Consider the following 13,449-nt stretch of genomic DNA (forward strand, 5'->3'; position numbering starts at 1 on the left):
CTCCTCAAACTCCTCAGACTACTCCTCGGTCTAATCCTCAGACTCCTCCTCAGATTATCCTCAAACTCCTCAGACTACTCCTTGGTCTAATCCTCAAACTCCTCCTCAGATTATCCTCAAACTCCTCAGACTACTCCTCGGTCTAATCCTCAGACTCCTCCTCAGATTATCCTCAAACTCCTCAGATTATCCTCAGACTCCTCCTCAGATTATCCTCAAACTCCTCAGACTACTCCTCAAACTCCTCAAATTATCCTCAGACAACTCCTGAAACTACTCCTCAGACAACTCCTCAGATTATCCTCAAACTCCTCAGACTACTCCTCAGATTATCCTCAAACTCCTCAGATTATCCTCAAACTCCTCAGATTATCATCAAACTCCTCAAACTACTCCTCGGTCTAATCCTCAGACTCCTCCTCAGATTATCCTCAGATTATCACTTTACATATATATATATCGATAACTAAATAATTACTTATTATACTTTCTTTATTTTTTTTTAATTTTAAAATAATATTAATATATCTTTCTACGTTTAATGATGAAAAGAGAAAGAGGAGTAAAAAGAGGAAAGAGAAAAGAAAGAGAGAGAGAAAAAAAGAGAAAAAAAAGAAGAGAAAAAAACATAGCACACATTTGCACACATTTTGACACTTTTTCTGACAAGCATCATTCAAATTTGAAGAAAAACCTCTAAATTTCATTCAAATTTCTGTCAAAATGTGTGCAAAATTGAAATAGGCACACATTTTGACATACGATTATTTATATACGTTATTTTAATGGTTTCAGAGAAATCTTCGTTACACATTATTGAAGATTACTCAATATTTAAGTGAATGACTCACTACCACCTGTTTAGAAAAATGGTAGCATAAAATCCAAATGTCACATATATTATTTCTTATTTCATACAAATAAACTTACAATTATAACCTCAACTTGTTTGCAAAGCAGAAACTCAATATAAGCAATCGATCAGTAGTGTATTTAAAAGTCGAATTTAAATTTAAAAATTTATAATCTTATTTCGGAACCAAATAGTATAAATTTAGGACAAAAAGCTACGTGGTGTTGATAACAACTATTAAAATTCAAATATTACTACCATGAACAATACAATGGCTCATATTGATAATTGATAAACGTGCATATAAATTGCATATATCATCAATGTCATTAAGTAAAATACATGTATATAAATAGATTAGAAATATTTTCGGTTAGAATTAAAATCTATGTAATAAAAAATAAGTTATAAAAATAAATACTGAATTTTTATTTGTAATATAAACTGCTACAATATGCTAGTGTATACAAATGTATTTGTCGTATTGATTTGAAAGATCTTCAACATGGTTCAGATCTAAATTTGAAACTCGTAAAATAAAGCGAATCTTTATTTATAATATAAACTGCTACAATATGCTAGTGTGTACAAATGTGTTTGTACAAATGTATAACTCTTTGTCAATTGTTATGGCACCTTATAACTTAAAAATCATTTTCATTAACAAATATAAAAAGTGACAATTAATATTTTCATTAAATGCATATTTAATTATCAAAACAATGTCGATTTAGCTTGAATGTTCATTATAAATGTGTAAGTTTAGGAAAACAAAAAATAATTAATTCTCGCAAAGAAACTTATTTTAAAAGAACCTAAACAAAAGTTCATATAATAATAAATCTAAAAATAGATATTAATTTAAACGAAGATAATGAGAGAATGGGGATGTTGTAAAACAATGAGACTTAATGATCAAATAATTAAAATAATAAAATTAATTAAAGGAAAGCTAAAATAGTTTAATGAATTTTTATAGATTGATTACACAATCAATGTTTCTGTGTCAATGTACATCAATCAACATTGTTTCATTGAATTTTGTCTTTCACCAAGAAGATTCAAGAACAAAGTTTTGTAGTTTCAATAGATTGATTACACAATCAATGTTTCTGTGTCAATGTACATCAATCAACATTGTTTCATTGAATTTTTGTCTTCATATATACTTATATATTACTGTTCCTATTTCCCTTATTATTAATTTTCAAATTCTTATAAAATAATTTTTTATTCTAAATGATTTGTCATAAATTAATTAATCTCATTTCCAAAAATATCATCTTCTGTAATTTCGAATTCATTGATATTTATATCATCGGATTCTTCTAATTTAATTGTAACAGAATTTGAAAACTGCTCATCATTTTTATTCAGATATTTTTCAATTTCTATATCTCGATAATCGGCCTCTCCAAATCGAAATGATTTTTTATGTTTTTTGATTATTTCACTTGGTATTTCTGCACGTTCTAATCCAAAATTAGATGTGAATACATCTAACTCTTGTTGAATTCTTGTCAATGGTATAAAATACGATTTTTTATGATCAAAATTGTCATTTTGCTGCCTTGCATATCGATGAAAATATACCTTATCAACTTTCAATAGGATGTAAATCATATGATAAATAGTTGGATGTGGGAATGCAATATGAGAGTTTAACACTTTGTTAAATGACTCAACTCCATTATTGGAAAAGATCATATCAGATACTTTCAGCTTGTTAATTACATCATACTTTTTACCCCATGTATTTAAGAAATATTTTGCAAAATCATTTATTTCTTTAATCGCATCTAATTTTTTGCAAATTATTTCAAAAACTTCTATTGGAACAAAAGGACATGCACATAATAGTTTTAAAAGTGATTTTGCGCAAACATCGTTTTCATCACATAACTTTTTGAAATTTTTAACAAGAGCTGCTATATAATGAAATATACAACCAGTGACTGTAGTTTCATCATTGACTTTAGATTTGATTGATTTCATTAATGCATTCTCAAAATCTGATGTAATGATTTTATATTTTCCCAATGATATACTAATAAGAGGACATGTGATCATTAAATTAAAAACTGTATCATAGTTAAGTGATGATCTTCCTGTCATTAGTACATGAAGGAAAGGTAAATATAAATTTGTAGCTTCATCGTATACTAAAAGATTTAAGAGCTGCCCATTTGCTAACTTAATTGGAACGATACGAAATGTTCCATCTATGAAAAGATGGTTGCAAGTTTTAGCTCTTTTTATAAAAGCTGGCAACCCGAAGAAATAATAGTTAGTATCATCTGAACTTGAGTAATATTGGGTTATATAATAATCTGTGCTGTTATACTTTTCTAATAACTTCTTAATTAATTCATTTTCGCTTAGTTTGATTTTAGGCCTGATCTCGTAGTATAGCTTTGCTATTGTTTGAGGTGAAATATCAATAGTATCATCATGTGAAGAATTGTATTCAAATATGAGTTGATTTGAATATTGTCGAGCTTCAGCTAGTGATAACAATGGATTATTTTGAATATAAGTTGATATCATTGATTCGAATTCATACCTGATTTGATGTGTTCCATTGATTTCAATCGAATATTCCGATTTGGAGCAGTTGTGTGGAGGATTTATTTCGTGGATTGACGCTTTTATATTCGAACCAGCTGGAAATAATGATATAATTTGTGAATAACCACATTTTTCGTTTGGCACAATAATAGTGTAACTCTAAATGATCATTCTTGCAATAATAACGTTCAAATCGTAATGGAATACCTTGAGGATATATCGTTTTCCTATAGGCAAGTTTGTCAGAGTCAGATATACTAAATGTATGATAAGTACGTAAAATATCACTAATTTTTATTCTCTGGGCTTCTTTATCATCTTTGTTCAATATATTGTAGTTTGCAACACATTGTTCGCAAATGGTTTTGGAAAGATTATATTGACTCCTTTTGTCGGAAATACTTTGATATACTTTCGCATTATCAATAATAATTTGAGGGTTAATAAAGTTATCAAAAGATAAATTATCAGTTATATGTGGTTGTTGTTTAGGAAGAGCCTGAGTTGGAAGAGATTGTTGTTGTCTCTGTTGAGGAAGAGCTGGCGCTGGAGGAACTTGGATGTTTACTCTATTTACTTGTATAAAATTAGGAGGTAATTTGGGGATTGCTTGCCGAGATTTATTATTATTTGATTTTGGTTTCAATATGCGTCCATTAATATTTTGATGACCATCAGTAATTTCATCATTAATATTTGAATTTCTTTCATTAATGTTTTGATTAATATTTGAATGGCTATTAATCGTTTCTCCATCAATATTTGAATTTCTTTCATTAATGTTTTGATTAATATTTGAATGGCTATTAATCGTTTCTCCATCAATATTTGAATTTCTTTCATTAATGTTTTGATTAATATTTGAATGGCTATTAATCGTTTCTCCATTAATATTTGGATTCCTATTGCCAATTATATCATTAATATTAAGCGCGTTTCCTGATTTAATTTTATCTGATTTTACATCTTCAATGATATCATATGAATCATCACTTGATTCAACATCGCTATCTGCTTTAAAAATCCTTTCTGCTAATACTTCTGTGTATTTTTTACCATTGCTATCTGTCCTTATTGCAATCATTTGACCTTTTATATCACTTCTTCTAAATTCTCTTACTTGTTTTAATAAGCAATTAAGTTCATATCCATATTCTTCGATTGAATCCATGTTCAGTATTTTCATAGCAGTATCAATGTCATTTCTGGCTGAAAACAATGCAATTTGTGAAATATCCATATCATATCCACATTTTATTAAATCCTCCAAATTTGATAGTTTAGTTGAAGAAATTATGAGAAAGGGACAAACTATCCAGTGTCACTTTTCAAAGGAATAAAAAAATAATAAAGATGAAATAATAACATGAAATCTTATATAAATATAATTTTATCTAAATAGATAAATGAATTAAGCAGTTTACAGTTATATATATTTAATGAGAGACAATATCTAGTTCTATGGTAGAAATGACTCTTAGACTCAAATAAGTAACACAGATAGAAAGTACTCAGTATAACAATTATATATGTACACTCAAAGTTAGTCGCTGCTAAAATCTTAACCTTGCATTTCGGGAAAATCTGACAAATGGCTCTTAGACTCAAATAAGTAACACAGATAGAAAGTACTCAGTATAACAATTATATATGTACACTCAAAGTTAGTCGCTGCTAAAATCTTAACCTTGCATTTCGAGAAAATCTGACAAATGGCTCTTAGACTCAAATAAGTAACACAGATAGAAAGTACTCAGTATAACAATTATATATGTACACTCAAAGTTAGTCGCTGCTAAAATCTTAACCTTGCATTTCGGGAAAATCTGACAAATGGCTCTTAGACTCAAATAAGTAACACAGATAGAAAGTACTCAGTATAACAATTATATATGTACACTCAAAGTTAGTCGCTGCTAAAATCTTAACCTTGCATTTCGGGAAAATCTGACAAATGGCTCTTAGACTCAAATAAGTAACACAGATAGAAAGTACTCAGTATAACAATTATATATGTACACTCAAAGTTAGTCGCTGCTAAAATCTTAACCTTGCATTTCGGGAAAATCTGACAAATGGCTCTTAGACTTGTTTTGATAATTAATTCTTCAATTATATTATAATTTATAACAAATTTCCTCAAACTATCTGTATGTCATTCAATTCCCGGCCACTACATTCAATGATGGACCATTTCCTTCAAATTTTGAAATACCTTATTCAATTTGTTGTATGGAGCCCGTGATATTCAACACTATGGAGCTCCTCCAGTTTGGTATCCAAGAAGAGATAAAAGCTAGCATGGGCTACTCTCAAAAATGCTTGAAGCAATATATTCAAGTTTGCAACAAGGATCAATAGATTCAAATCTTGTTTATTGTACTTTAAAGGTACTTTTAAAAAAGAAACAATTAATGTAAAAGATTCAAATAATTTTTTATTATTATTTTATTAATTTTTTAAAATAAGGTTAATAAAAAAGTGACACTGGATAGTTTGTCCCACACTCAAGAAATTATTGGATTGTCAAATAGTTTAGAGGCTTTTTTGACTCTTTTATTTCAATTGTCATATCTGAATAATGTTTAACATAATTAAACAATTGTATCTTCTTTGAATCTTTTTGTAATATAAAAGTCTTTAGTTTAAGATGAAATACTTTGGAAGCATATAGATATAATGATAGACAATGTATTTCTTGAGGAGTATTGACTTTTTTAATTTTATTTCCATATTTGAGCGTGATAACCATATCAAAAATGAATAACCTTAATTTATAAATCTGAATTTGATTTTAATAATAAAAATAATATATATATATGTAATTCATGAGTTATATTTTTACACTTCATTTCACCTGAACAAATATAGCTGATATCAAATAACAATTTAATATAGAAATTGAAATTGTTATATATGCAATGTAAATACACATAATACATATATTATAATTTATCAATGATTATTGTCTAGACCAAAATTTGTAGATGGAATTATGCAATTTCTCAATTTAAAGTCCCAGCTGTTTGTATAACAACTTCATATTGAAATTTACTAATAAACACGGTAAGTTTCATAATTTTTATTATGATGATCTTACATTTGATTAAAATCGACGATTTTTCAATTGGAAAATAGTGCAAAGTAATAAAGAATATATTTAGCAAATTTTAAATTTTTTTCAAAAATTTTAGAATGAATCTTATAGAAGGACTAGCAAAGATTTAAAGGAAATTTGAATAAACTCATAGAATTTTTGAAAGAAGAAGGGAGATTTGAGAGGATTTTTGGTCAGAAAAATATAGAATTAAATGAATAATTGGGTATGATAAGATAAGTGAAGGTAAAAGATAATTTTAGTAAACGAAAACGTGTAAAGTTGAAGCAAGGTAATATTTTAATCATTTAAAAAAGAAAAAGAGGAAAACTTGTTCTTGAATCTTCTTGGTGAAAGACAAAATTCAATGAAACAATGTTGATTGATGTACATTGACACAGAAACATTGATTGTGTAATCAATCTATTGAAACTACAAAACTTTGTTCTTGAATCTTCTTGGTGAAAGACAAAATTCAATGAAACAATGTTGATTGATGTACATTGACACAGAAACATTGATTGTGTAATCAATCTATTGAAACTACAAAACTTTGTTCTTGAATCTTCTTGGTGAAAGACAAAATTCAATGAAACAATGTTGATTGATGTACATTAACACAGAAACATTGATTGTGTAATCAATCTATTGAAACTACAAAACTTTGTTCTTGAATCTTCTTGGTGAAAGACAAAATTCAATGAAACAATGTTGATTGATGTACATTGACACAGAAACATTGATTGTGTAATCAATCTATTGAAACTACAAAACTTTGTTCTTGAATCTTCTTGGTGAAAGACAAAATTCAATGAAACAATGTTGATTGATGTACATTGACACAGAAACATTGATTGTGTAATCAATCTATTGAAACTACAAAACTTTGTTCTTGAATCTTCTTGGTGAAAGACAAAATTCAATGAAACAATGTTGATTGATGTACATTGACACAGAAACATTGATTGTGTAATCAATCTATTGAAACTACAAAACTTTGTTCTTGAATCTTCTTGGTGAAAGACAAAATTCAATGAAACAATGTTGATTGATGTACATTGACACAGAAACATTGATTGTGTAATCAATCTATTGAAACTACAAAACTTTGTTCTTGAATCTTCTTGGTGAAAGACAAAATTCAATGAAACAATGTTGATTGATGTACATTGACACAGAAACATTGATTGTGTAATCAATCTATTGAAACTACAAAACTTTGTTCTTGAATCTTCTTGGTGAAAGACAAAATTCAATGAAACAATGTTGATTGATGTACATTGACACAGAAACATTGATTGTGTAATCAATCTATTGAAACTACAAAACTTTGTTCTTGAATCTTCTTGGTGAAAGACAAAATTCAATGAAACAATGTTGATTGATGTACATTGACACAGAAACATTGATTGTGTAATCAATCTATTGAAACTACAAAACTTTGTTCTTGAATCTTCTTGGTGAAAGACAAAATTCAATGAAACAATGTTGATTGATGTACATTGACACAGAAACATTGATTGTGTAATCAATCTATTGAAACTACAAAACTTTGTTCTTGAATCTTCTTGGTGAAAGACAAAATTCAATGAAACAATGTTGATTGATGTACATTGACACAGAAACATTGATTGTGTAATCAATCTATTGAAACTACAAAACTTTGTTCTTGAATCTTCTTGGTGAAAGACAAAATTCAATGAAACAATGTTGATTGATGTACATTGACACAGAAACATTGATTGTGTAATCAATCTATTGAAACTACAAAACTTTGTTCTTGAATCTTCTTGGTGAAAGACAAAATTCAATGAAACAATGTTGATTGACGTACATTGACACAGAAACATTGATTGTGTAATCAATCTATAAAAATTCATTAAACTATTTTAGCTTTCCTTTAATTAATTTTATTATTTTAATTATTTGATCATTAAGTCTCATTGTTTTACAACATCCCCATTCTCTCATTATCTTCGTTTAAATTAATATCTATTTTTAGATTTATTATTATATGAACTTTTGTTTAGGTTCTTTTAAAATAAGTTTCTTTGCGAGAATTAATTATTTTTTGTTTTCCGAAACTTACACATTTATAATGAACATTCAAGCTAAATCGACATTGTTTTGATAATTAAATATGCATTTAATGAAAATATTAATTGTCACTTTTTATATTTGTTAATGAAAATGATTTTTAAGTTATAAGGTGCCATAACAATTGACAAAGAGTTATACATTTGTACAAACACATTTGTACACACTAGCATATTGTAGCAGTTTATATTATAAATAAAGATTCGCTTTATTTTACGAGTTTCAAATTTAGATCTGAACCATGTTGAAGATCTTTCAAATCAATACGACAAATACATTTGTATACACTAGCATATTGTAGCAGTTTATATTATAAATAAAGATTCGCTTTATTTTACGAGTTTCAAATTTAGATCTGAACCATGTTGAAGATCTTTCAAATCAATACGACAAATACATTTGTATACACTAGCATATTGTAGCAGTTTATATTATAAATAAAGATTCGCTTTATTTTACGAGTTTCAAATTTAGATCTGAACCATGTTGAAGATCTTTCAAATCAATACGACAAATACATTTGTATACACTAGCATATTGTAGCAGTTTATATTACAAATAAAAATTCGGTATTTATTTTTATAACTTATTTTTTATTGCATAGATTTTAATTCTAACCGAAAAATATTTCTAATCTATTTATATACATGTATTTTACTTAATGACATTGATGATATATGCAATTTATATGCACGTTTATCAATTATCAATATGAGCCATTGTATTGTTCATGGTAGTAATATTTGAATTTTAATAGTTGTTATCAACACCACGTAGCTTTTTGTCCTAAATTTATACTATTTGGTTCCGAAATAAGATTATAAATTTTTAAATTTAAATTCGACTTTTAAATACACTACTGATCGATTGCTTATATTGAGTTTCTGCTTTGCAAACAAGTTGAGGTTATAATTGTAAGTTTATTTGTATGAAATAAGAAATAATATATGTGACATTTGGATTTTATGCTACCATTTTTCTAAACAGGTGGTAGTGAGTCATTCACTTAAATATTGAGTAATCTTCAATAATGTGTAACGAAGATTTCTCTGAAACCATTAAAATAACGTATATAAATAATCGTATGTCAAAATGTGTGCCTATTTCAATTTTGCACACATTTTGACAGAAATTTGAATGAAATTTAGAGGTTTTTCTTCAAATTTGAATGATGCTTGTCAGAAAAAGTGTCAAAATGTGTGCAAATGTGTGCATTTTATCCATCTCAAAAAGAAGAAAAAAGGATGGCGATAATTTTGTATTGTTTTGTTATTCGGCCGAATGGCGGGTACGAAGTACCCGCCATTCGGCCCCAAAAATGGCGTATTATTCTATTTTTAAACAGTCATGGCGTAAAACCGTCGCATCCCTATGGTTGCGCATTCTCAGTTCCCTCTATATTTCGAACGAAGCTCTCATCGGTCTTTTTTTAATACTAAACGTTTTTTTCCCTGTCACTTTTAGCTAAAATTTGGGTTTGCCTTTATAAAATAATCATTTCAAAAATTGCATTTTTAGATCTAAATAGATAATTCGTATTAATAAATTCTGATGATACAAATTTATAAAATTATTATTAAATATCTCTAATTAATTTTTTTTATTTTATTTTTATTTTTTAACTTTCAATTAAGTTATCGTTATTTTAATATCTGCATTACATATATGATTTAATAATTACTATCGACCAAAATCCATTTTTATTTTTTCAACATATATACCCTCAATTTTTGACTTTTGCAACTTTTTCATGACCCCCTACCCAGGTATCTAAAATACCATTTATCGCCTGAAAAGCACCTTTAATTTATGCCAATTGACAAAATAAAGATATGTTTAGAATGCTGATATGATGGAGAATCATGCTGCATCATTATTGGCCAGCAATATATAATATTTAAGAAATCTACGAGATTATCTGATTTCATGAAACTCAATGTATACTAAGTTTCAGACTTTGAAATTTTAACATGTTGATATGGGTACATAGGGTTTATGATTCCAGTCATTTATTTAAAAAATTACAAAAATGAATTAATATGATGTGAGTAACAATGGTAATAAACGCTTAATTACTAATATATTATTTCTTGGTAGGAATGAAATGTTTTGGTGACATTTATAGAAGTTAAGCTGAGAATCAAAAATGCAAAAATTATTTTAAATATTACAAGCATTATTTGATGTCATTGAGTTTAGAGTCGTGTAGATATATGAGTACAATATGTTATTGATGTATATATGCAATAATTGTGAAAATGAAATGTGAATCTCAAGATGAGTTGCATGTTACTGCGCTATAATAGTTAGTACACATATCTTCAGTACGGTGGCACTGCGCGCCTCCTTACCCATTATATGTCAATCTGACACTTTACAAAACCACTAACGTATATTTTACATCGCAGATGCAATATTTCTAATAACCTTAAACTATTTCTGCCACGTAAAGTATTTATCACATAAACCACCTCATCTCACCTCTCTGTACGTTATATATTGTGCGCAGGTCATTGCCCATGGCAACTCCCCGCGACACAATGCACGTACATGAAAAAATAAACGTTCTCACTAACGTACACACTAACGTTCACACTAACGTACACACTAACGTTCTCATTGCTTTATAACTCTCTTCCTTTCTCCAACTCTTCTAACTTCTTCTTAAGTTCAGCAATGTTGTCCTCATGAAGTTTAATCTTCCTTAATATACCTTCTCTATCTAATGGTTGCTTTATCTTTCTAAACTGAACTCTACCATCCTTCATAGTATGAATGTAAAAACCTTCTGGAATAGTTCCTGATTTAATGTATTCTACCAAAAAACTTTTGTTTCATTGCTTCAGTGACTTTAGTCGTCATTTTACTCTAAATAAAATGTTCAAATAAAATAAAAATAACGTTATTTTTTCAGTAAGGAAACGCAGGAGTTTTACGATTTATTTGAGGAGTAGGTTCTGGTTTAAATGTTGGAGTCGGTTTAGGAGTTGACTTTTGAACAGGAGTTTGTACTTCCATAGGTTCAGGAGTCATTGAAGGTTTTGCTTGTGAAGGCGTTGGTTTTGGCGAAGGTGTTGGAGTTTGTTTAACTTCAGCTACTTCAGTATTATTTACAACATTTGCTTTATTTCTTTTCAACATCATAACTGCTCCTGCTGTAGCTAGCAAACCTAGTGGGAGACCATATCTTATATAAGGACTTGACCAAATGCTATTTTTGACAGGAGCTGGTGGAACACCTAACCTTGGTGAGACTGCTCTTTGCCATTGTGCAGCTCGTAAGAAATATTCAATAGGTGCTCCATAATCGTTTGGTAAAGTTTGTTTCATAGATGGTGAAGGTTCACGAGAGCTTGATGAAGAACTCATTTATAAGCTTTAAAAATAAACGTTCATCTTTATTCCTCACTGTCGTCCGTAGCTAAGTTATAGTCATCTAATCTTATTATGGGGATGCCATTAGCACGCACCTGAATGGCAAAGCAACAATCCCTCATAAATCCAATAAGTGGCTTTGGTACGTTTTCAGTTGCTAGTTCAATAGGTCCTTTAACAGACAATTTGTATGTTATTGGAGCAGTAGATGTTTGACCTTGCTGGAAGCAAAAGTCCACTCTGTTGGAAAACCACATAAGAAATGTGTGTTGTCATAGCTATCCCATTTATGTTCCACACTACCATCATCCACCAATGACCTCATAACATCTTCATTAAATCCTATCATATCATTGTTTGTATTGCAAGCGTTCGCAACCATTTCATAAAATACAGGTCCATATGATTTTTCAGGTTCTGCAGGCATATTTCCATAAGCTCCATGGAAAGCTGAAGATATTTAAACTTAGGGTTCTCAAAATTAACATAATAGTTGTCTTTCTTTCTAAATAGTGCCCAAATACTTTTAACATTAATAGGCGTATAAGCTGCTGTAAATGTTGCACTTGAACTATCTGTATTCTTTGAGAATGAACCGTCCATAGGAATCCAATCCATAACTTTAACAGGAAAACATAAAGCCTCGTTTGTATAATGTTCTACAAGTTCTGTATAAATGTTAGGGTCTAAAGAGAATGACTTTGGATGAATGAAACATTCATTAAAATCCATCTTTGTTCGAAATAGTTGCTGGGTTACAGTTGTAATAGTAACTGTTCCACTAGCTTCTACTGCCTTCGTTATCATAGTGAATGGTTCATTCCATGGAACAAATTTATTTGTCGGTGGATTTGAATCTGAAGCAAATGCAACTTTAAGAGTTGGATTGAAAGCAATGATATCATTTACAGATATAGATGTGCATTGTAAGGCGTCGCTACTGAACTTTACTTTAAGCTGAATGTTTCCTGCAAAAGCTGGAATAAATCGAATAGCTTCTAATTGAAGGAATCTTCTACAAGGAATTCTTAAACGAAGCTTTAAATCAAATGATTTTCCTGCTGTAATTGGACCATTAACAATTTGTCCTGTTCTGCATGTTCCCGAATGACTCCATACATCTTCATGTCGAGTCTTTGAGAAAACATCTACTTTCTTTATTTGTTCGGTAGTTTGTGAGTTTGAAGTTATATATGCTTCTTTTCTTGCGTTGTCTTGAGAATATACGATACGACCGTTTGCAAGGATTTGATATCCAGCAACTGCATAGAAAGCGTCATCGAAACCAATCCAAAATCCTGGTGGGTTTGTTTTATTGGAACCTGAACCAATTTCTTTATCTACAATAAATTGACCTTCCATTTTATACGTAATGAATGTATTGTAAAGGTCCAACATATTTTCACCAGGAGGTGAGAGATTGAATGTTACCCATGTGTTATCTTTAGCAGTTCCAGGT

General features: G+C 29.2%; 2 protein-coding genes across 2 annotated transcripts, besides 6 other annotated features; both read right to left on the reverse strand.

Annotated features, from left to right (window-relative positions):
- Window positions 1-617: 617 nt before the first annotated feature.
- Window positions 618-4,718: a mobile genetic element.
- Window positions 2,108-3,400, reverse strand: TVAGG3_0636320 (uncharacterized protein; the record flags this gene model as incomplete). Its single annotated transcript, XM_051241051.1, has 1 exon — window positions 2,108-3,400. The coding sequence occupies one exon, from the start codon at window positions 3,398-3,400 to the stop codon at window positions 2,108-2,110; it is 1,293 nt and encodes a 430-aa protein (XP_051087638.1).
- TVAGG3_0636330 (uncharacterized protein) lies at window positions 3,502-4,592 on the reverse strand (the record flags this gene model as incomplete). The annotated part of the gene is made up of 1 exon (XM_001295680.2): window positions 3,502-4,592. A coding segment is annotated over one exon (1,091 nt), but the record flags the coding sequence as incomplete, so codon positions are not given.
- Window positions 4,719-5,930: a mobile genetic element.
- Window positions 5,931-9,842: a mobile genetic element.
- Window positions 8,210-9,828: a mobile genetic element.
- A 144-nt stretch (window positions 9,843-9,986) lies between the features above and the next one.
- Window positions 9,987-10,097: a mobile genetic element.
- Window positions 10,098-11,528: 1,431 nt separating this feature from the next.
- Window positions 11,529-13,449: part of a mobile genetic element that runs on past the window's edge.

This window comes from Trichomonas vaginalis, chromosome III, assembly GCF_026262505.1.
Source record: "Trichomonas vaginalis G3 chromosome III, whole genome shotgun sequence".
Lineage (NCBI taxonomy): Eukaryota > Parabasalia > Trichomonadida > Trichomonadidae > Trichomonas > Trichomonas vaginalis.